This window comes from Tasmannia lanceolata, unplaced genomic scaffold (genome assembly GCF_043159265.1).
Source record: "Tasmannia lanceolata isolate RefF3 unplaced genomic scaffold, GAP_Taslan_0.1 ptg000003l, whole genome shotgun sequence".
Lineage (NCBI taxonomy): Eukaryota > Viridiplantae > Streptophyta > Magnoliopsida > Canellales > Winteraceae > Tasmannia > Tasmannia lanceolata.
In genome coordinates this window covers 61,150,837-61,175,252 of record NW_027518680.1, presented here as the reverse complement: position 1 = coordinate 61,175,252, position 24,416 = coordinate 61,150,837, and the positions used below count along the sequence as shown (strand labels likewise).

Genomic DNA, 24,416 nt, shown 5'->3' with positions numbered 1-24,416 from the left:
GTCTGTACAAGTAATTTCTCTGTAAATTAGCATTTTCGTTCACTTGATGGTTGATCTATGAACTGAAAGGGTAGGATTTTTTCTTCGGATCAGAGATTTCAATATTCAGATTTTTAGTTGAAAATTCCATGATATCTCTGATAGATTTTCATCGTAATATCATCATCGTTATCGTTGATTGGATGAAATTAGTTCTTGATAAATTGATTGTCACATATGTGTATAGATATTAGCTAAGGTATGTCCCTTTTAGTTATTGATATAGATTATCATTAGCAATTGAGCCGGATAGGATTCTTAATTATGGAATCTGTCCATCAGTGAGTTAATTGTCTGTGTTTATATGTTTATGGATCTCCACTGTGTGATTTTTCTTATATAGCTTGTTTCTTCATCTATTCTTTTAGAATATTAAAAGATCTGTTCATTGAGAATATATCATGTGTTTTTGAAGTTCATTATTACATTTAGTATATTGACTGGTTTCATTTTGAGTGGTACTTATGATTTTTATATTCCAAACATATATATCAGGCTCTTAACTGGCATAAACTGAAATATATATGCTTGAGATATTAGTAATATGGGCGTTTTCATATAATTTTGTTAGTATCCAGAGAGGATAGATAAGAATGATTTATGATTCAAATCAAGAGGGTTCATTTGTAGTCTTTGAAATTCAAATGCCTTTCTTATTTGATTAGTAAATTATCCTACACAGGTTGAATTATTCTCTACTTAAGTTTATATAATTGCCAGGTTTTTATTGGAATCATTTTACATATGTAATATAAATATTTTTCATGGAAATTTTTAAAAAGTAAGTACCGATTGTTTATGGTCACATGGATATAAGCTACTAGTTTCAGGGGTTTGGTTTTTATCAGGTTTTACATTCAAGCTCTATTCCCATATAGTTTAGTTCCTTGTAGGTTTGAATGGCCATACATTATATGCATACCGTCCATTTATTTCTTGAATCAAATGATAAAGATTTTGTAGTCCCTGTTTTGTTTCAACTCATGAGTTGATAAGGTTTTATATAGTTTTTTTTTTTTTTTTCAACCTAGTCACCTTTTGATCATCATCTTCTTTATTATCCATTTCAGCCTTAAAGTCTTCATTTTATACCTTCAAAAGAGCAATGACAGGGAGCAGATTTATAGGTTGTAAATTTGTCCAGTTCATATAGTTCAATGCCTGTAAGACTAGTGCTTATTAGTGCTTATATCGATCATTGTTTGTTAATTTAGTGTTCCCTTTTATTACTAGCACTACATGTATTGGTATTGCACAAATTCTGTTTTTCTCTTTACATATAGTACTACAAGATGCGCAAAATACAATTCATGGACCGAGGGTTTGTAGAATTGGTTTATCTAGTTGTGGACAGGTTTATCTTCTGTATGCTTATAAAATCAGACTATCTAATTCAATCCATGTCTTGTGAGCACATTTATTTATAGTCCAGTACTTATAAATTTAATACTTCTTTTTTATACTAAGCTCTGAGTTAGGGTTTGAAGACGGTGATAAATAGATTGTTCAGGTAAGAATATATTGAGGCTTATAATACTTGTTTATTTATTTATTTAAATGAATTGTTAATAGGAAGAAGGAGATCAGATGACTACTCTATTCGATATCATCGACATGAGTACTGTCTGATCTCAAGGCGGGATTAGAAATATTATCATGTGTATATGATATCAGATGATTACTTTGGCATCATCTGATTTCATTGGAGTCCCCGTATTGGGGTTTGTGGTTGGTTTAGAAGTGTTTGATATTATTTTATTTTACTTTATTAGGCTATCCAGCGGCTGGTCTGGACTAATTAATGATGTTTATCATTTTATGATTGCTTTAGATTGTGTATTGTTTTTTTATTGAAAATTCTTCTTTGCTTAGCACTTGATTTATTTTTATAAAAATAGAGTGAAATTTGCAATTATCTGGCAGCTTTTTCTTCTCTCTTTGATAGACTAACACAGTCTTATAGATTGCTGTTAATTTTCTTTAGATATTAGAATCCCCTTTTCTTGTAGGGCGATGAAGGCGCTAGCCCAAGCCCATCTCTAGGGGGACTTGCACAGTCCAAATAGCATTCTATTTTCTCAAAAGACTTGCCTAGTCTTTTAGATCCAAATCTTTGGAGACAGGCATTGTCTCATTAATGAATCAACCTAAGTTAACCTCTAGAAGACTACCTCTAGTCTCATAGGTCTTAAACCCTCCTTTTTGTGCGTTGTTTGGTTTTGGAAGAACACTTTGCTCGGCTTGGCATCATACCCCTTACCTTATGGGTATTGGGTTGCACATTTGTTGCACCTTAGGGCTAGGTAGCTGTCCGGCCCGGTTGAGTGTTTTACCTAAACCAAATATGCACAAGGTCTCTTTTCCTTGTTAGTATTTTTTTCTACCCTACCTATATGTCTAAGAGACTTGCCCAGTCTCATTCTATTAGCATCCTCCTCTTTGTGCATCATTTGGTTTTGGGAGAACATCCTACTCGGCTTGGCATCATACCCCTTACCCTTATGGGTATTGGGTTGTACATTTGTTGCACCCTAGGGCTAGGTAGCTGTCCGGCCCGGCTGGGTGTTTTACCTTTGCCAAATATGCACAAGGTCTCTTTTTCCTTGTTAGTATTTTTCTCTATCCTACCTCTGTGTCTAAGAGACTTACCTAGTCTTATTTTCTTGCTAAACTTCCTCTTTGTGCATCATTTGGTTTTGGGGGAACATCCTACTCGGCTTGGCAACATACCCCTTACCCTTATGGGTATTGGGTTGCACATTTGTTGCACCCTAGGGCTAGGTAGCTGTCCGGCCCGGCTGGATGTTTTACCTTTGCTAAATATGTACAAGGTCTTCCCTTATTACTTGTGAGTTTTATCTTAGCTTGATAGTCTCACTAGCACCCTTCTTTATCTCTTTTTCTTTTAGGAGACAGGCTTTGTCTCATTAGCACCTCCTTCTTAGAATCCTATTTTCAGAGTCAGTCTTTAGCCTAGGAATCTGTCCTTAGCTAGAGAGTCTGTTTTTCTTTCAGGAGTCAGTCCTATCATCATAGGGGTTAGGATTTTATCCAACCTCTCATCAAATCTTGTGTTTTTCTATCCGCTCTTGCAAGGTATAGGATGCTGTCCAACCCTTGCAGAGCTGTGTTTCTGTTCTTTTCCCCCGCAAAGCATAGGATGCTGTCCAACCTTTGCGGGATATCGAGAGTCTGTCCTCCCCTTATGATGATAGGATTTATTCCCCTTGAGTCAAAAACATTTAAAAACAACAAAAGCATCTGAAAAACCAAAAATCTCAAAAATCTTGAGTCATTAGGAGTAGTTAGGAAATCTGTTTCGAACTACGTTGGCTTGATCCTCTTCCACGAGGTACGTAGTGCAGCTTGAGATTCTTATCTCAGGTCCAGCCAAACCTTTGTAAATAAATCATTTACCCATTTTAAGAAAAAATACCAAAAATCTTCAAAACCTTGTTTTCAACAAGATCTTCCTCTAGAGTTAGGAGTTTGTCATAGTTAAAGAGTTTTAGAGTTTTGAGTTTGTCTTTGATGTGTTGTGTGGTTTGTTTGTGTTTGTGTTAGAGTTAGGAGTTTGTCCTAGAGTTATAGGAGCGCCTCCGTCCAGTCAATTGGCGATTCATATCGCCGATTGATGATTAAGTCTTGGATACGCTAGTGATCCCATTGTTTCCCTTAGGGCGTACAGCCTAGCTACACATAGATTATAGGAACCACCTGCATTAGCTTAGGGCTAACCTGCATTTAGTTAAGGCATATAGGGTGTCCTAAAATCTACAATCCATTGGAATTTAAATAATCACATAAGAAGCTTTAAGAACTAGTCCGGTCTTTTAGATCGAGTCTAGGATAGAGGTCTAGATGTCTTAGGCATCATAGCTTAGAATAGGTGCGAAGAACTACGTTGCCTTGATTCTCGTGGAGGCGGGGATACGTAGGCTTCTTTGGATGAACATCAGATCATCTAAAGACTCGGGCCTAGGTATAGATTAGAGTCTTAGGGTTGTATAGTATCGAGTCATTTTTCTATGTTTTGCAGTGTTTTCTTACTTTATTGCGCAGACCTTATACTTTTTTGGTGTGTCGTGCATGTGTTTGTTCATCAGAACTTAGACAGCCATTAGGCATGTCACTTATAACCTAGCTATGCTTAGGTGACACATGTTTCTTTTATTTTATCTTGTGTGCCTTTGATTTCATCTCCGAGACATGCATGATTAGATAGACGTCTTCTCGGAGATATTCATTCCCATTCCATATGATTTTCGCCCAAAGCTCTTCAAAATTATTAAGTAAATGGCATAAGAGACCAGGTGTTTGCACTTGGGCGGATGAGGTGCTCTTTAGACCTTCCGAATTCGTAACCAGGCACGAACCTTATTTTATATCTCTGGTTATCCGTTGCAACAGAGCATAGTATGGGATCCAGGGCCCATTTGCCTTTTTCCTTGGATGGCGACTCTTCTTTGTTTAAGGTACGCCTCGAATCTAGGCTAGTCCCCGAATCGAGAGGTATCTCACCTTTGTATCGCCACTCATGCTGTGAGGGGCACTTCTTTCGAGAGTTCGTTGGTAGAGCTCTCCATTCACGTGGATGATCCTGAGACTGACTCGCGTGGGGGCACACGTCCTCCACCGCCGCCTCTCTCGGATCGGGGTCCACACCTGGTCACCGACAATGGAACCCAGTTTGCGAGTAGGCAATTCAAAAACTTTTGCGGAAGGCTTGGAATCGAGCAAAGATTTACGTCGGTCGGTCATCCCCAGGCCAACGGACAAGTGGAGGTAACCAACCGAATACTCCTGCAGGGACTAAAGAAGCGAGTAGAAAACGCTCGAGGATTGTGGGTCGAAGAATTGCCAAATCTGCTTTGGGCCTACCGAACCACCCCCAGGACCGCAACAGACTTTTCATTGATAAACAGAACATTGCATTGAATTTTCAAAAAACAAAAAACAAAAAAACAAGAGGGCTAGACCCTCAGAGATCTTTTTCAGCCGGCTCTTCAATGGTGGGCTCGGTAGCAGGGGGCACAGAGAGGATCCCTCTCCGGGAGATGCGACCACATGTTCAGCTTCGTTTGGCTCGGTCGCATCGAAATCTTCTCCCTTGGAAAGATCAGTGCCAGGTGGTCCCTTCAGCTTTTCAATCGGAAATTCGGAGTCTAGGTCCTTAACTTGGGCCCGACACTCGACGAATCCCTTAGCTTTGTAGTCCAGAGCATACAGGGCCATGTCCTTCTCATATTCCGGGGACAAATTGAAATCTGCAATCGCCTTAGAACGAATCTCCCCATCGCGCTGGACAGTTTTCTCCAGCTCCTCAACCACTCGGGTCCGCGCCGCCTTTTCAGCCTCAAGCTCGGGTCGAGCGGTAGTGAGCAGATCGTTGATATACGCTGCGGTTCGTCATATGCCTTCTTATCTTTCGCCGCCTTATCCTCCGAAACTTTCCTGTCCTTGGCTGCTTGAACGTAAATGGCATAGTAACCATCCGCCCGTGACGCAGAAATAGCTCAAACATCGGACAACTGCAAAATGGAAAAAGCAGATGAAAACATCCCCCCTTCGACACCAAGTGATAAACAAAAAACACCAGCTACTTACCTTCTTTGCCAGGATAACCATCTCCCGGCTAAGTCCATTGGCCGAGGTCTTCTCCAGCTCCACCAAATCCTTGGGCAAGAGACTTGACATGGCCATCTCCAGGGCCACCCTCGGGTTATGAATCGCCGAGTCTTTGATACCGACCTTCCAATTGGGCTCAAAATAAGCCCCTTGTTGAAGAGCTTGTTCTTTCGGAAGACTCATCTTCCGGTTAAGAGAGTCCGGGTCCTATCACAACCCTCAATAGAAATGATGGTCGGAGCCGGGGTATCTAGTCACTTATCATTCAGGACTGGATCTGTCACAACCTTTGTCCTTTTACTAGGATTTTTTTCCACCGCCTCCATTGGCCGTTTACCTTTTGCGGCAATTTCTTGAGATTGGGCCATGACCACACCCCCCTGAGAGTCGGTGGTCGTAGCCGTGGATTTTGCCGCCTTATTAGCTTGCCGCTTAGCAGCTCTCTCCCGTTTCTTTTGGGCCTCTTTCTCTGTCCTCTCCTTCAATGCTTGCTCCATTGCCGAGGCAGAGATCCCACCGCCCGATCCTTGAGGGGCCATTTTTGCAACAACAAAACAATTCAACGAATTAGAAGAGAGAACAATAACAAAGCAACACATGAAATAGAGGTGAAAGAGAATCACCATCTTGGTCGGTATCGACCCTCACCAATTCAACCTCCTCACCCTCATCTCCCTCACTCTCCTCCTCCTCCTCATCATCCTCATATTCTTCACCCGAATCCAACACCATGTTACTTAATGCAAACTCTACCAACTTTCGTTCGGACTTAAACTGCCGAACGTCAAATTTTACCTTCCCCGCCTCTACTCCCCTACCTACAACATCGTTAAAGACCAAAAAACTGAGCTCCTCAAGATGAGGGTCTAATTCCAATCTGTGCTTATTGGCCCTCCTCCAGTAGAAGGGGAACCTCCAACCCGCTGATTGAGGGGCCTTAACAAAAAAGAATTCGTTCTTCCACCATTTTATAGAAGATGGAATGTCACTACCGAGCATCAATGTCCGCCATTCGATTCCCCGGCCTCTTCCCGATGAAACGCTATTCCATGAGGCACATCAAGCTCGTGAAGATCCGCCGATTCCTGCGCGAGATGCCTGGCCTGAACTTCCATCGGTTGCAACCTTGAATCACTCTTATCCATCGTCAAAGCTGCTATCACCGGGGGATTGCTAGGTACCGAATCTGCTGCCTCATGCGGATTGTGAGGAGGCGTGGCGCCCAACTCACCGCCTCCCCTGGGACAACCTTGGGAGTCGGTACCTTCTTCTTTCGGGATGTCACTGACTTTTTCCTAGCAGACCCTGCTTTCTTCGGGACAGGGATGACCTCCTTATATTTTTTTGCCCTTACCTTACACCTCTTCTCGGAAGGCGGTACCGGGACACTTTTGGCCTCCTCTTCCTCCAGTGGAATATTTGGGGAGGAAGATGACTCTGCTATTCTAACAGATTCTTCGGACGGGTTTTGGGAATCCGTATCCTCAAACATATTGGAAAAAAGAAGCAACGAAAGGAAATACAAGATTGAGGAATAAAAATGCACCGGAACAAGCGAGGATTTGCTGGTAATACCGCCGGAGAAGACGAACCAGCACCGGAAATAGGTGAGAAACCTCGCCGGAAAAAGAAAAAACTTCTGCCGGTGACGAATAAAACCCTTCAAGAAGAAAACAACTTAAAAAGAGCCGGCGAAAGGAAGAAAGTGGAGAAAAAGATGTTAAGAACGAAAGGCGAAGGAGGAATTTCGCCGAAAAACCCTAAAACCCTCACCGGAAAAAAGAAAGAGAAGGGGAAAGGAAAGTAAAGGGAACGAGAGGGAGTGAAGGGCTTTTATAGACCTTTGGGCGGGAAACCAAAAGGTCATGTCCCACTGACATGAACTCTCGCGTGACATCGCTTCACTCGCTCATAGGGTTGCAACTTGGGTTAGGCGGGTCGGGTTTTGAAGAACCCAACCCTACCTGAGAAATATCTCGGGTCGGGTCGGTTCGATTTTTTTTCCGGAAAACCCACGATTCCCAAACCCGGCTCTACCCATGATAAATCTCGGGTCGGGTCGGGTTTTTTTACGTTGACGCAATTTTTTAAGGAAAACTCTTGTTTGGCAAGGCAACTCAACTCATAGAAGTAGAAAAACTCAAGGATAGCAAACTCTTTAGCGCTTAACTAATAACTAGTCCAAAGAGAATAAATTGATGCATTACTAAATGAAAATGAAAATGATTTTACTCATATGAGATAAACAACAAACTATTTAGTGCATTAACTATTTAGTTGAAACTTGAAATCCTAGAGCTAGAGGGGGGAAATGAACAGAAGATGGAAAGAGTCCCTGTGATTGAGTACGTGCGTGAGCTTTACTTTTAAGTTTTCACTTTTAAAGTAACAAAGCTTTAGAAAAAAAAATACATATTATAACTTAAGTAACTCGGGTCGGGTCGGGCCCCTTCAAACCCAGCTCGACCCGAGATTCATGCGTGCTTTTGGATCGTTGACCTGGCTCGACCCGAAACCCGAGAAACATGAACCCAACCCAAGCTATTTTCGGGTCGGGTCGATGCTACCCGACCCAAGTTGCAGCCCTACTCGCGCATGTTTGTTGGAACCATAAATGTGCCGTTTCATCATCATGACTCAAAGTACCAAACCGCCATTACGCTGGGATCGAAGCGTCGCGACTCTCCCACCTGTCCTTTCGAAAGATCTCCGTATGACACGTCAATCTGCACCCGGCAATCTACAAGGCAAAATTTCCCTCAGTAGCGACGGTCGGTCAAAAGCATTCGAAAAAATCACCATGAACACTTTGCTTACGCTGTACCGATGTTCCCCACACGACGCATTAGAAAGGTCATACAGGAGGTATCCAGGACCCGGCACCGACTAACAAACAAGAAGCACATAGAGAGCAATCAATCTAAACACTCGCGTTGCTCGCCGTCCTACAAATATGCAACTACATCAAAGTCCTCACATCACTCGGTATAGACCAATGTAAGAGTTGCTACAAACACAACATGAGTTACACAAAGTTTTCTTTGTTATTTATTTACATATGGAAGAAGCTTTACAAAAGGAGGGCTTCTAGGCCAATTACAAAAAAAAGAAAGAAAAAGAAGAAGAAAGAAATGCACAACTAAGGCTCCACCGAGCTACAATCATTTACGAAAGATAAAAGAAGATCTAAATCTCCACCGAGCTACAGAAATATCGGACTCTTCCCATCACCATCTTGCTCCATCATGCCACGGCACCCACTTGGCACAATCTTCTTTGCTCCGGAAGGAAGCTTGATCCTTGTAGTGCCATTATCAGAATTTTGGTTGATAACGATGGCATAATCACCCGATCGGATCCTCTTCAGGATCTTCTTCAGGGTCTTCTTCGGGATCCTCCTCCAACGGATCTTCCTCTGGAAAAGCCTCTGGACTATGAGTTGGGGCACCGACCCTCACTCCATCTTCAGATTCTCCTTGCAGCTGGGTCTTCAAAACACCATTCTCCTCCTCCAGTTCCTCTACCCTTGCTTGAAGACGGAGAACCTCCGCCCCCATTTGGAGGAGGTGGTTGGCCACACCATACACCCTCTCCTTTGCGTGCTTCAGGCTTGAAATTGGCGGCGAAACTAGGGATTCCTTCAGGAGGAATGGCACCCCCGGGAACCGGAGAATCCTGATGGTCTCTGGGTTCGACTTTTCGCTTCTTATCACCCTGAGATTCGTGCCCCCTCTTCTCTCCTTCAACCGCCGGTGGTGCCATTGCCGGAATCATTGCAACTAGAACTACCATTTCTGGTGAACCAGTTCCCACCATCATCACCTTCTTCCCCTTCTGAGCTCCTCTTGTCCGCCTAGCCACCGATTCTCCAGCATAATCATAACGCCCCCTTTCCTCCTCCGACGGGGAGTTCACCTCCACCACCGGAATGTTTGCCGCCGGTTGGTTTCCATTACCTTGTCCTTGAGACATCACCGGCGAGATGAAGAAAGAGGGACGAAAAGGAAAATGGGAGAAGGGAAAATCTATGGCAAAGAAATGGTTTTTCCCCCACCTCTTATAACCACGTACGAGGCGTGAAAACCAGGCGGGATTTAATGATCCCGCCAGTTTTCGAAACCATGTAGCGGGAAAACCAGGCGAGAGTTTAATGATTTCGCCGATTTTCGAAATCCAAGGCGAGAAAAATGAGTGAAGACCAATGGGGAAGCGCGCCTCATTACTAACCATCCCATCGGGAATCTACAACCCATCAAGTGACACGACGCTTCAAATTTATTCCGAGTTCCCGCCAAGGACGCTTCAACTCCATCATCACCAGGCAGTCAATACAAATAAGTCAGTACCTGGCTACCTCTCAAAAGCTCAACTACTTCCTTGACCTGCATAACAGGACAAGAAAGTAGGCGGGTAGTATGTTAGGGGTAAAATCGGTATACCCGGTACCGACCCTAACAACCATTCCCTAAAGCACAAGCTGGTCGATATAAACTCATATAAGGTACTTAAGGTACCGACCCAACCGTCCCAACAAATAAGCCATTCATACAACTCTCCAGAATAGGTGTCGACTCTCAGAAAGAATCAAACATGACTGCAGAAATCCTGCCATTAAGCGATTAATCCAGGTCACTGTTACACCCAATGCGCTCTGAATACATTCAAAAGTTCCCGCCAAGACCACCACCCTCCATCTCCGCCCAGAATTCCAGGGAATCACGCCTCCACGATTGTAACCGCCGCCCATCACGCCCCACGTGGACAAAATCAAGGGCATGATTGGCACCATGGGATCGTGGGTCTCCTTCACTATAAAAGGGCGTCTACACACTCAAGCAAGGGCATCGAATCCAATTCTCCTCCACTGGTCTGGTAACTTGTCTTGGCCCTTCTCCCATTCATCGTCCATTGTCTGTGTTGCCCATCTCTGGGTTGAGTGTCGAAGTGGCCGCCCAGAGCCACAACTTCGGGCCCACTAACGCTTTTTCTGTGAGCGTAGGATCATAGGCTCAACCAAGCTAGTACGTGCAGTCGGATTTTGGGCACCATCACCTATAAATATAGGTGGTGGGATCTTGTATGAGTCATCTTGAAATTGAATAAAAATTTAGGTTCTTATTTTCTCTTATGGATTCAAGAGTGTTTTTTCATTAAAGAAGGCGGTGTTCTTCTTCTACGAGTTGAAGACGGTGTTCTTTGCCTTTCCACATGCTTCTGCCTGCGTTACCTTCTGCCCTGTCGGCAATTCGACTCATTGTTTTGCTTAGATGACGCAGCCGAGTGGGTTTGTCCTGCCTTCGTAGGTGTGGCCACGTGTCTGCATGCAGTTGGTAGTCTGGGTTTACCCACAACACCAACAAATGGACTGTATGGATCATCCCTACCGTACGAGTTTATATGGCCACACATCATATAAAATCTAGTGTTTTGAAATATCTCTTATACCATGTGAAACAACAATTACTCCACAAGCTTAAGCTGAGAGTTGTGTTATTTAATCATCTATTCTTCAACAGGTGCAACAATTCAATTGGCCGCCTGTCTCTTACGTTACTCAGACCAGCCTTTCTTCTCCAGACTCCGAGGTTTTCCCAGGAATTCGCTTTTCAATACTCACAATGCGTCAAACCCAGATGTTTTTAATCAGAAGTTGGGAGCTCTGATGCAAAATCTTTCGGCTAAGGCTTGTTTTGATACATGGAAGATTGCAACAGGTATGGTAAGTTTGACAGATTTTGCCAAGATTTATGGTTTGATGGAATGCCGGAGAGATTTATCGGACAACGACTGTTACTCTTGCTTGCAAATGGGGATCAGTGACATTCCACTTTGCTGCAATCAAAGGATTGGTGGGCGGGTTTATAGCGAGTGTTGTTATTTAAGGTTCGAGTCGGAGCCATTTTTCCCGGCGACAGCTCCTCTTCCTTCATGGTCTGGCGACCAATCGGACCATTCGGATGCAACCGGTAATTGTTTTTCCTTTTCTGGAATCATGAAAGGTTGTTCTATTCCTAGGGGTGCAATTCGGGTCAGGTTCAACCCGATTTTGGCTCGGGTTGGGTTGGGAAAAGCCAACCCAATTTAATTTAGGGTTGGGTTAGGATTGAGGCCCTGGCAATCCGACCCGAACCTGACCTCTAATTTTATCTTTATTTTCTTTGGGTTATATTGTATTTTTCTATTTGGCCCTACCTGAATCCATCCCGATTTCATTAGATGGGTTGGGTTAGGGTTGAGAGATTTAGAGGCGGGTTGGATTAGGGTTAATCATCCTCAGCCCAAGGCACAGGTTAGGTTGGGTTAGGGTTGGCCTCAACCCAACCCAACCCGACGCTAGTTGCACTCCTATCTATTCCCTGAAAACAAAATCATCAACTAATTAGAGAGAAGTGCCTAATAAGTGATTTTCTAGGCAATTTTGCCGAAAGCCATTTCGTGGCTCACTACTGCATGAGAGAGCAGACGAATTAAACGAATAAGACAAAATTTGAGCTTCTCTACTGCAAAAATGAGCTGGGATTTGGCTTTTACACAAAATTGCCTAGCAAAGTGGGGATGAGTGTGGAAATAAATAATGGCACTCTTACAGTAGAAACTTTTATAGTGAGCATTTGGATTTCCGGAATTAAGCACTAGAATCGGCACCCTATTCTGATTCTGCCCGAATAGAATTAGATTATGGAAATGTTGGAATGGGCCCGGGGGGGGGGGTCGTCGTGGGGTTGGTGGTGTTGTATTTGTTTCCAGCACAAGAGTAGCTATCCTTGGAGTGATGATGATAGCAAATTTAATGGACGAGTATTGAAATCTCAGGGCAGAGCTAAGATTTAAAATATTCCAGAAATAGCTCTCTCCCAACCATAGCTAGCAAAACTTAGTTTTAAATGGCATTTGTTTTTGGGAAATGATTTTAGCACTCTACAAGTTTGATATGTGGAGAGTTTTCGAGATTCTTCGTGCCTCCGTTCGATCCTCAGATAGTGTCTTTTCGTTGTACTCTTGGTCTGTTTCCCTATTCTTGTGATAAGGTTAGTATTTGTGAGTTGATTGTACTATCTTTATTATTCAAATAAACCGGTACGGGTCCACGCCAAATCCTAGCTTACCTACCAAAAAAAAGTTTGATATGTGGCGAAAGCTTCTTGTCTTTTAGTGTTTAATTGCCATTGTCAGAGCTTTTTGGGAACTCAAGAAGCTTTCCCACATATCAAACTAGTGGAGAGCTAAGATCATTTCCCTTTTTTTGTTATTAAAAAAATGGATAATTACATTTACACATCCACTTCCACCCCTATAGTTTAAAACGTGACAAATACACACTTCGTTAATCGCTCAATTCCCTACCACACTCGACTCGAGTAGCCTTGCGCTACCCTTTTTTATGTCTCGAGTCAATAGAGACTGAGGAGATTCAATTTGTTTAAGGTTTGCCCCCTCAGCTGAAGGTTCGCCCATAGATTGAAGGGTTAGGATGATCTGATTGAGCTGATTTTTTGGGCACACCCTATCTATGTCAGGACCCATCAAATAAACGCTTTGGATTATCCAAATAATGTGGGCCCATACCCGAATCCGAAGCGTTTGGTAGTGTTTGGATTCGGGTATGGGCCCACATTATTTGGATAATCCAAAGCGTTCATTTGATGGGTCCTGACATAGATAGGGTGTGCCCAAAAAACCAGCTCCATCGGAGCATCCTAACCCTTCAATCTATGGACGAACCTTCAGCTGAGGGGGCAAACCTTAAACAAATTGAAACTACAGGGGTGTATTTGTCACGTTTTAAACTATAAGGGTGGAAGTGGATGTGTCTGAAACTAGAGGGGGTGTAAATGTAATTATCCCTAAAAAAAACCATGTTTGGTAGGATCACCATCTACTAGTCCGTTTAAAACTTAATTTTATGCAAAAACTCCGTTCTTCTAGTAAAACACATTTTTTGGCCAACTTTTCAACTTTACCCTCACTATATTTTGTAAATGACAAATTCTAAACGTATTAAATGTTTTTTCTTGTGCTTCCTTTACTTAAACATTTTTTACTTGCTTTTCTTATCTAACAACAATTCAATACTCATTAACTCTTTTTATCAAAAGATCCCTTGCAAATCAGAGTTTTTTTCTTGTTTGTGCAGGAAATAAAAGCACAATGAGAATGCTTCAAATTATCTGCATCCTTATGGCTATCACATTGGTTCTTACATCCACTATTCGCACTTTCTTATTGAGGAGAAAGAAAGCAAGCAATAAAGATGGTGAATATCTTGCAATATAAGTATTTTCTTCATACATAGGCCATGTTTGGCAGCCATGACTTTTTTTTTCCAGAGAGTATTAGTTTTCCATGTAGGGAGAGAGGGGTAGAAAAAGGGGGAGGGATAGAATTTGAGAAGGGAGGAGCTAGGAGATGGTGCTAAGTGGCTTAAAAATAGGTACAATAAAACTCTATTCTGACTAGAGTTTTTCTTTTCCCTGATTTTCAACCACTTCTCACCCTCTTCTCACTCATGCCTCATCAATTTCTCCCTCGATCTCCCACCACTAGATAAACTAATATTCTGGAAAAATTCTTCATGGCTGCCGAACATGGCCTAATTAACTAGCTAGGTTTTATAATTGGATCCAAATAGTCCATCATCATCATCGATCTTTTTCTTCTTCTTCATCAACTTTTTTTGCTGCGCAAAACATGTTACAAGATCAACAAAAGGGCGGAAAATTCATCACTTTGTAGGTCATAATTTTGCTTAAAATTTGTTTTGTGTTCTAGGCGGACGAGTTGGAGGGGATAATGATGCCACGGAATCACTAATATTTGATTTGGAGACACTCCAAGCAGCCACAGATAACTTCGTTGACATTAATAAGCTTGGAGAAGGAGGATTTGGAACTGTTTACAAGGTACGGCCACAGGGCGGACCCAAAATTTTTATTAATACTTAAAAGAACGATACACTGGTATTGAGAAACTCATCTAGAAGGGATTCAAAACTAATGCTAAATAAAAATCGAAATATGATTAAGGAAAAACCATCATCCTCAGATTGAGCAAGGTCAATCTATCACATACTTACTATGTTGCATGGATTCTTTCCCTCCCTATACCGAATCCGTGTCAACACGTCTCCACATGCGAATCGGACATGGATTCACTTGGAACACACCTAGATTCTTGTCGTAACCGTGTCCCGCATTAATCCTGTTTTTTTTTTTCGGGAGAATTCGATTCATCGTTGTCTCTTTTCCACACGAATTCTGTTTTTTTTTTCGGATGAATCCGATTCATCGTTGTCTCTTTTAAAATGTGAATCCTGTATATTTTCTCTTTAAATGTGTTTTCTTAACATTTTTTTTATATGAAAACCCTAGTGCACAACCCCTTCTTCGACTCTCTTAATACAAAACTCGCAATGACCCTCTATCCTCAAATTTTTCATGAATCCTACTTTTGGGGGCTTGCCGAACCCAAGATCTCGAATCCGTGTCGGATCCCGACACGTGAATCCGAATCCATGCAACATGGCATACTTAAAAGAGCGATACACTGTTTACTAGGAGGATTTGGAGTTGTGTTCTTAAATTAAAGTTACTTAAATTTTCTTAATTTTTTTTTACCAGGGAAAGCTATTGAACGGGCAGGAAATAGCAGTGAAACGGCTTTTAAGAAGATATAGGCAAGGAATGGATGAGTTGAGAAACGAAGTAGCTTTAGTTGCGAAGCTTCAGCACAAGAACCTTGTAAGGTTGTTGGGTTGCTGCCTACAAGGTCAAGAAGAGCTGCTTGTCTACGAATACATGCCAAACAAAAGCCTTGACACCTTTCTATTTGGTAATTAGTATCTCCAAACTTACATATATAGCTCATTTCCCAAGCATTGAAAACCCTGATTTATTGACTTCCATGATGATTGAAGCTAGTTTTTGAGTTGTTATATGGTGCATGTGTGTGCTTTCAAGGAAAAATATGTGCATGAAGAAGTATATGTGGTAGGTCACTTGTGTAGAAAATTGATGGACCAAATACAATCAAATAGTATGCAAATGAAAAAGGAAAAAAAATAACTACACACAGAGAAAATATTTATGGGGTTCGGCATAAAAGCCTACATCTATGGGTGAGATCATGATCTTCCACTGCAAGGATGCAACGATATAAAGATTACAATGAGATTAACCTGAAACATAATCTAATTGTTACCCTTTACTCTATAAGCCAAACCAAGATCATACACTTCTCTTCGCCGAGGGAAAAATTTATGCTCCCACCATATTCTCATCATAAGACAAAACCAAGAGAAAAACCCTCACAAAAACCGCTAACTGCATAGTTTTGCTTGTATGTGTTGGGAGTTTCTCCTAAAAAATCTATAGTTATCCTAGCTAGTCAAGCTAAAAAAAATCATAAAAAAATCTCATTTAGTTAACAAGACGTGTTTCGCAACACTCTCTGTCTTGGTCCGTTTCAGTCACATGAAGATCAACTATATTGTACGCTCTCAAGAACATAACTTCATACCTCTTGTAGGCATCCACCCCATTCTACGTGGTAGGCCGCCAAATATCAACATCTAGTGATATTAGCCATGTTTAAACAATGCTTGTAATTGCCTCAGTATATGTTATACATAAGAAAATGGTTCCTGAAGTGGCGCTAGCAGTGGCTTATATGAGGTGGCGCTCACAAAACATAGGGGGCCACTTTGTTTGGATGATCCAAAGCATTCATTTGATAGGACCTCACATAGATAGGGTGTGCCCAAAAATCAACTTCATAGGATCATCCTAACCCTTCCATTTGTGGAGGTTAAAATGGATGGGGATAAAACCTCCATAAATCTAAACCTCCACAAATGGAAGGGTTAGGATGATCCTATGGACCTAATTTTTTGTGGGCACCCTATCTATGTGAGGGTCTATCAAATGAATGCTTTGGATCATCCAAACAAAGTGGGCCCCCTATGTTTTGTGAGCGCCACCTCAGGATCTGTTTACTCATATATGTATATATATTTTCTTTAAGTGAATAATTCTACCTGCCGCTCACTCACTTATCATGTGATGTCTCACATAAATATATTTAGCCCTAGCATGACAAACTTAATTCTTCTCATAATATATCACACACAGCTGCCACAAATCAACAAGATGCTTCCCTACTTCATGTTGGGATTTATGGCATTTTGTGTGTCCTTGCCATAGTTTGAAATTTCGACCAAAATTCGAAATTTCGGACCGATCAACACTGAAACCACAATGTTCTGAAACCGAAATTCCCGAAACGTACCAAATTTTGGTCAAAATTTTAGAAATTTCGGTCGAAATTGGAATTTAATAATAATATTTTATTCCTTTATGGAATTTCAGCCGAAATTACCAGCCGAAATTTCGGGAGAAAAATCCAGGATTTTGTTGACTTGTACCAAATTTCGACCGAAATTTTGGGATTTTGGCGGAAATTTCGGTTTCAGTGAATCCCGAAATTATAAGCGAAACCGAAATTTAAAACCTTGGTCCTTGCAACACCATTTCATTGCCTCATTATCTAATTTCCTTCTAATGCCGGCTGTGTATACGTACAAGGTGTCCAATCCCAACCCCAACCGTGAACATTCTAGGCCTGCAAAAAACTGGAACGTCATATCTCCTTGCCATATATTCTCTATGTGCATGGCCTATCCTACGATGCTACCTAAAGACAAACATATGTAAAGAAGCATGTCACATACTCCAAAAATTTCGAAATAGATGTCATGAAACAATCAATTTATTCATTAATAATAAATTCAATACAACTAGAATTGACTTTTAGGGCATACACTCTAACACCACTCCCTGGTAACGGTTCAAAATGTACAATCTCTGGGATTGGAGATTGGAAGAGAACCATCGAACTCATGGTTGAACAGGGAGTGGATCATAAGTGGTCGGCACTTTCTGCAGGTTGGCAATTCATATTCTTTAAATCCATCAATCGATATTCCACTGCACACATGAATCGAGGTACGCTTTCTCACTTTTGGGTCCTAACACTTCAGGCCCATATCACAACCGATTTGGTCAACCAAATAGCCTCATCTGTAATCTCACATGTCGTCATGTACTCTACCTCCTCTCTGATACCTTCGAATGACATAATGTAGTAGACCTGCTCTTGTATAAGTCTCTTGCAGAGTCAACCTTCACTTATCCTACTAGACGTGTAGAAGACCAGAAGTACAATACCGATCAAACATAGCTCCAAGATACACTCTTCCTTTCAATCATCCAAGAATCCTACTTCACTGCATTCCAATCCACTAACATGGTCAGCTAGGGTTGTTCGTTCAGTTATAACCGAACCGAACCGAATAGACCGAAATTTGATAACCGAAATAATTTCAGTTATCAAATTTCGATAACCGAACAGAAATTTCTAAAAACCGAACCGAAACTAAACCGATTAAAAATTCGGTTATTCGGTTAGTGGGAGAAAAAGAGGGAAAAAGCAAAATCTCGGTTTGGATCGGAGGGCTAGGATCATCCTATCGAAATGATTTTTTGAGCACAACCTAATTAAGTTGTGATCAATCAAATGGACGGTTTTGATCATCATACAGAGTGCCCATATAACACTTTTTTTTGAAAAAATAATGGTTTTTATTATAATTTCGGTTATTCGGTTAACCGAAATTTTTTTTTGAGATAACCAAAACCGAATAACCGAATTTCCAAAAAAAAAAAACCAAAACCAAACCGAACCGACCAAACCAATTCGGTTATACCTGAATAATGAACACCCCTATGGTCAGCACAGTTAGTGAGCGTGTCACTCATGTCAGAGGCGTGCCCAATTGCCCCCACCATAGCACTAATTGCTTGGAGATGAGAGAGGGCCCTATTAGTGATCAATAAAACTTTATCAATATGTATTTAGCAACTAATAATTAACCTTATCACCTATATCAGTTTTCCCTTAAAAAAATTTTAGAGTTAAAAAAAAAAAATCCTTAGTCTTACACAATCTTTATGTTGGTTGGAGCATATACAATGATTCAATGGCTATTGGCTACATGGTTAGTAGTAGTTTCGTTTTTTTTATCAGACTGGCTTAGTTGAGTACACCTGAAATGATCTGCTTTAATTAGGCCATGTTTCGATTGCAGGAATTTTCTAAAAAAGTTTTAGAATAAAACTTTTTTCCAGAAATTACTACTTTTCCATTGTTGGTTATACATTAAAAAAAAAACTTGAACCAATTTTCAGTTCAAGTTTTATTTACAAGGACCTTCAATTTACTATGATATCCATCTAAATAAGTGATAACCATATCATTTTCCTCTAAATTGTGTAAAGTGGGAATGTTTTTCTGCCAGAAATGTTTTTCCTGCAATCCAAACAATGCTTTAACTGTACATCTACTTATAAATTTCCTTTTAAGAATTCAATGATGCTTAAGAATTATCTTTGAGAAGCCAACTTCAATGGGTCATTTTATTCCTCTATTTGGCTCCAATTCTTTTGACATAAAGTGGGTGTAAAATAAATTTTACCACCATTTTTCCATAAATTTTGTTTTACGCCTGTTTTACGTCGAAAGAAACAAAGCCTTTATTAATAATTTTATGTGGTTGGATAGATCCAATCAGATGTTTGCTGCTGGACTGGAAAAGTCGATACAAGATCATTGAAGGAATCGCTCGAGGGCTTCTTTATCTTCATGAAGATTCTCGACTCAAGATTATTCATAGAGATTTGAAAACTAGCAATATCTTGTTAGATGGAGACATGAATCCTAAAATTGCAGACTTTGGTTTGGCCAGGCTTTTTGGTGGAGACCAAACTCATGCAAGTACCAGTAGAATTGCAGGGACATTGTAAGTTGAGATTCAATCCCTTTCTTTCTCACATTGAATTTTGAATACAACCTAAGCAGTTTTTTTTTTTTTCCTTTGGGATCTGTTTCTTTCGACGAAAAATGGGCATAAAACAAATTTGACGCACATTTTTAAGTGGAAAAATGGCCGTAAAATTTGTCTTGCGCCTATTTTACTTTGAAAGAAATGGAGCCTTAGATAATCTTAAGTCTGCTTATTTCCTGCAAATGAATATACTTAAAAACTCATCAGATTCTATCAAGGTTTTAAATTCGACCAAAATCCAAAGTTTCGGAACACGGAAACCAAAACGTTTCGAAACCGAAATCCCCGAAACGAAACAAATTTCGGTCTAAATTTCAATAAAATATTATTATTTTTATTTCTTTATGGAATTTCAGCCAAAATTTCGGGAGAAAAATCCGACATTTCATTAGCTTCAACCGAAAATTTGGGATTTCAGCCGAAATTTCAGTTTCGGTGAAGACCGAAATTATAGCCAAAACCGAAATTCAAAACCTTGATCAAGGCAACCTAGCTTCCTAACTTCCTACACTTTCCAAAGAAATTAAAACTAATACTAATTATCACATTAGAATAGAAACTTACTCTAAACCATATTAGAAACTCACTTTCCAAAACAATGACAAACCACAATTTCTAACTTCCTATTATTTCTACAAATCCAAAACCAATTTCCAAAATCAAATTAGAAGCTTATTACTCCTAATCAAAAGTAGAAACTTCTAAATTAGGGTCCTAGTTTAAACTAGGAAAGATCCATGTGTGGGCCTTCATGTCGCTCGCATTGAGCACGTTGCGTCGGCCTGGCCCTCCGACGCAGTGTAGGACCCTCAACACCCACAACCTTCTATTTACTGCAAAATAGTTTTAATCAATACAAGTTACACATTTTATGGATCAAAATGTAAACAATAGTAAATATATTTACAAAAAATTTGTACACTAATAGGAAAATATGATATTTTTTAGTCGAGTCAGTCATCACTCAATCAAGTGGACTTGACTCGACCCACTTTCGAGTCAGTTCGAGTTTTTAAGGTTTAAAATATGCTTTAAACATTTTCAGTGTGATAAACAAACACAATGAGACTTATTTGCCGATCATGCTCATTGTGTTTTTCCTTTAAGTTATGTTCTTGGGCAAAAACTTGTCTACAGTAAAAAAGAGTCAACTTGGGTGAATCAATGAAAAATGAGTTTTACATTAACTCAGGCACTGATCAAGAAGTTTCAAATAGTAGTTACTGACTTGGAAAAGGAAATTTTGGAATGTAATGCTTATCATTCTTTTTCAATAATCCAAACCCCAACTTACTTACCTAAAAAAGAAAAAAATAAAGAAAATTGAGAAAAATAAGCAAAAAGTAAAAAAATTTAAATTATTCTAAATAGTATGCGAATGCTTCTATCAAGAGCCACATTATATCCATATATGAGATTGAAAACTAAAAATTATCTTACTAAGCATTCAAGAAGAGGAAAGAAACATCATTTTGGTTGCTGATTGCATGCAGTGGATATATGGCACCGGAGTACGCCGTATACGGGAAATTCTCAACTCAATCAGATGTATTTAGCTTCGGGGTTTTGGTCTTAGAGATTGTGACTGGTCGAAAGAACGCCGGTTTCCATGAGTCTGATGGAGCTATTGATCTTCTAACCTATGTATGTATGAAACTTTATAATGTAATTTTATTGCTTAGGTATAATCTAAAAGGGAAGATTTACAATATTGATGGGATTTTGGCAGGCATGGCAGCATTGGACCGAAGGAATTGCTCATAAGCTGATCGATCGAAATTTGAATGAACAGTGCATAAGACAGGAGGTTTTGAGATGTGTTCTTATGGGACTACTATGTGTTCAGGGAGATGCAGCCGAAAGACCCACAATGTCAACAGTTGTTCTTATGCTCAACAGCTTCTCTTCAACTTTGCCAATTCCTTCACCTCCAGCATTTTTCATCGAGGGGAGTCAGATGGAGTCGGATGTGCTAAGAAATAATTCGGTAGTGAACGGAATGGAGTCTTCCGATCACTTCAATAGTAAGTTCAAACCGTATTCCTTGAATGAGGCGTCGATTACTGAATTAGACCCTCGTTAGGGAAAATGGGTACTAAACAAAAGTTCTGGTTTGATGTAGGACACTGTTTGTTATTTTCTGTAGATTTCTTATTTTCCTTTTTTTTTCTTAGTTCTATTTCTTATATAAGAGTCACAGTCTTAGTTGGATAACAGATAGAGCTTATCCTAATCCTAGTTGGATTGGAGATAGAGTTTGAAAGTCTATAAATATGGATGTGTATTGTATGTAGAAATCAAGTTTTCTCATTTAATAAAATTTCTTGCTCAGTATTTATCTTTTTCTTGTGGATTCAAGGATTCCTTCTTATTCCTTAGTGGATTCAAGGGTTTTTATCGAGGGAGACTGTAATACCCGGTTCCAAGTAGGTTCAAAGTAATAATTTTTTTTTTTACATATATGGTTGTCCTTAGCAAATTTAAATCATGGTTATTTGTTTCTAATGGGTGTCGTTGAAGCCACTAACCTCATAATTGCTAGAACATCATATTATTTTATGAAGCCACTAACCTCATAACCCCACATCATATTATTTTATGAAGCCACTAACCTCCACTAACCTCATAACCCCTAAAGTATTGCTAGGACATGTATTGTTTGGAAATTAGCTATTTTCTATGCTAATTGGTGGAACCCCACATCATATTATTTTATGAAGCCACTAACCTCCACTAACCTCATAACCCCTAAAGTATTGCTAGGACATGTATTGTTTGGAAATTAGCTATTTTCTATACTAATTGGTGGACCTTGTTGTTGTTGGAAATGTTGTATGACAACCATAGTGTTTGGAAATTAGCTATTTCCTATGCTAATGAGATTCTATTTTTTTTAGTGGTGGCTTACTCATTGTGTTATACCTTCTAATAAGAGTGCCTCTATAGATGGTATGTAACTATAGAAAAACCTCTAGATTGAAAATAAGTGGTCGTGAGTTTGGAGGAGCAAGAACCTAATGACTTTCCCTTCTAACCTAGCCTTTATAATGGAATTCTTTGCCATATCTTGACTTGTGCTAAGATCCATATGCTGCTGAAATTCATCCATATGCTGCTGAAATTCATCCGGCAGTTCCTTCGTCCAAGAAAACACTTCTCTGATCCATTTGAAGCCCTTGCTGTCCTTCATCATCCGGCTGTCCTTCATCATCCGGACTTGTTCTAAGATCCATATGCTGCTGAAATTCATCCATATGCTGCTGAAATTCATCCATATAGCAGCCACAAGTTCCAAATCAGTTTTTGGGAATTGTCTCCATCAACCACTATACTTGTTTTGGAAGCATGTTAACAGTTGTGTGCCTTATTTTTTATAACCAAAATTTCGGGTAAGTGAAATTATTACAAACAGTTTTTATAGCTAATATTCTTGGGTGTAATTCACAACCCAAGAAATCCTATGTGACTCTAAGATTTTATATGATTTCAGCCACGTACTTTACTCCATAATTATCTAAGCTTTAGGAAGATCTTCTTCGTGGACCTAACCTTGCAAGTGAACTTTTGGAGATTTTGCTTGAGGTAGGTGATCCTACCCTATGTCAGTGTATTATCAAATATTTACTTTTTGCTAAGTTGAAAGCTTTCTATTACAATTTTTGCATATCTACTCTCAATTGGAACTTATTTTGGAGAAGATTCTCACTGACTGTTTTGAGCATGTCATTCTAAATAGTTGAATGTCATTATGCATGATATCCTTTAGTCTTAAAATGTTTCCATTCATATACATAAAAAGATTTATGAAGAACATGATTTTGAAAACTAGAATTCATGAAGCAAACAATTTGAACAGCACTTTGTTTACGATATGGTTTTCATAGATTGGAATGGGGGGAGTCCCCTATGGCTTGAAACATCTACAAAATTTATAGCATGGAATTACAGACATTAAATTGCTTTTCTCTATATTTGTATACAGTCTTGGTATGGAATGGATTCCGCCAGTAAGGTTGATCTCTGGTGGGAATCTAGTGCCCAACCTACCAGTGGGTGAGTACACTGGACGTGATCACGTAGACCGGTCAAATTTTATCTACCCGTAAGGTTGATCTCGGGCGGCCAGTAGGGAGTCCTCTGGCTATTGATATTGTGACATTGCGCACTTTTGGACCTGTGAGTCCTGCGAACGAGTGTTCGCCTTGGGTTACGCTACTTGCCAATAAGGTTGGAAATTGGCCACAGAGAAGACTGTTATGTTTGAAAATATATATTCTTGTCATTGATTTCCAAGTGAAAAATTGCATAACCGAGTGGTTGGAACTGTTTAGTAAAAACATGTATATTTTTTTTTATATATAGCTTATGTAGAAATGATCTTTTTAATTCTTATCAATTTCTGCATTGACTAAATTTTATGGCATGTTACGTCTTTTCCGCACAAATTTGTTTTTGTTTTCCTATTAGCTGGCTTGGATTTGGAAAACCGGCTGGGCTGTTAGCTCATTATGTGGTTTAACAAATTTCAGATACAGAGGAGCGGCAGTAGATTTGCTGAGATCGGGCACTTGGATTGGAGCCTAGGAGATTTGTTCTTTATTTCATTGTTCCAATTTAGAAACTTTTGATATTTTATTAAGGTGATTGTCTTGAAATAATTATTGTTGGATTTAGACTTATGGACCTAATCTATATTTGTAATTCATTTGAACTATTGAGACTAAAATTTCCGCATTTATTAGTTACTCTGATTGTTGAGAATAGTTGATCGAAAAAGGAGCCTTGCATGCTTGTGGGGGCGACCCTATGGGCGTGCGGCGGCTGTCACGTGTGCCGGACCCTAGATTCTGGG

At 40.0% G+C, this 24,416-nt stretch overlaps 1 protein-coding gene across 2 annotated transcripts; it reads left to right on the top strand.

Annotated features, from left to right (window-relative positions):
* The first annotated feature begins 11,195 nt into the window (after positions 1-11,195).
* On the top strand, positions 11,196-21,900 carry LOC143857952 (cysteine-rich receptor-like protein kinase 6). Of its 2 annotated transcripts, XM_077368520.1 has the most exons (7): positions 11,196-11,633; positions 13,802-13,921; positions 14,437-14,567; positions 15,285-15,495; positions 19,282-19,519; positions 21,058-21,208; positions 21,294-21,900. In XM_077368520.1, exons 1-7 carry the CDS (start codon positions 11,330-11,332, stop codon positions 21,645-21,647), a joined length of 1,509 nt encoding a protein of 502 aa, XP_077224635.1. In that variant the 5' UTR covers positions 11,196-11,329; the 3' UTR covers positions 21,648-21,900. The 2 variants fall into 2 exon arrangements, with proteins under 2 accessions (XP_077224635.1, XP_077224640.1); XM_077368525.1 differs by lacking the exon at positions 13,802-13,921.
* The last annotated feature ends 2,516 nt before the right edge of the window (positions 21,901-24,416 follow it).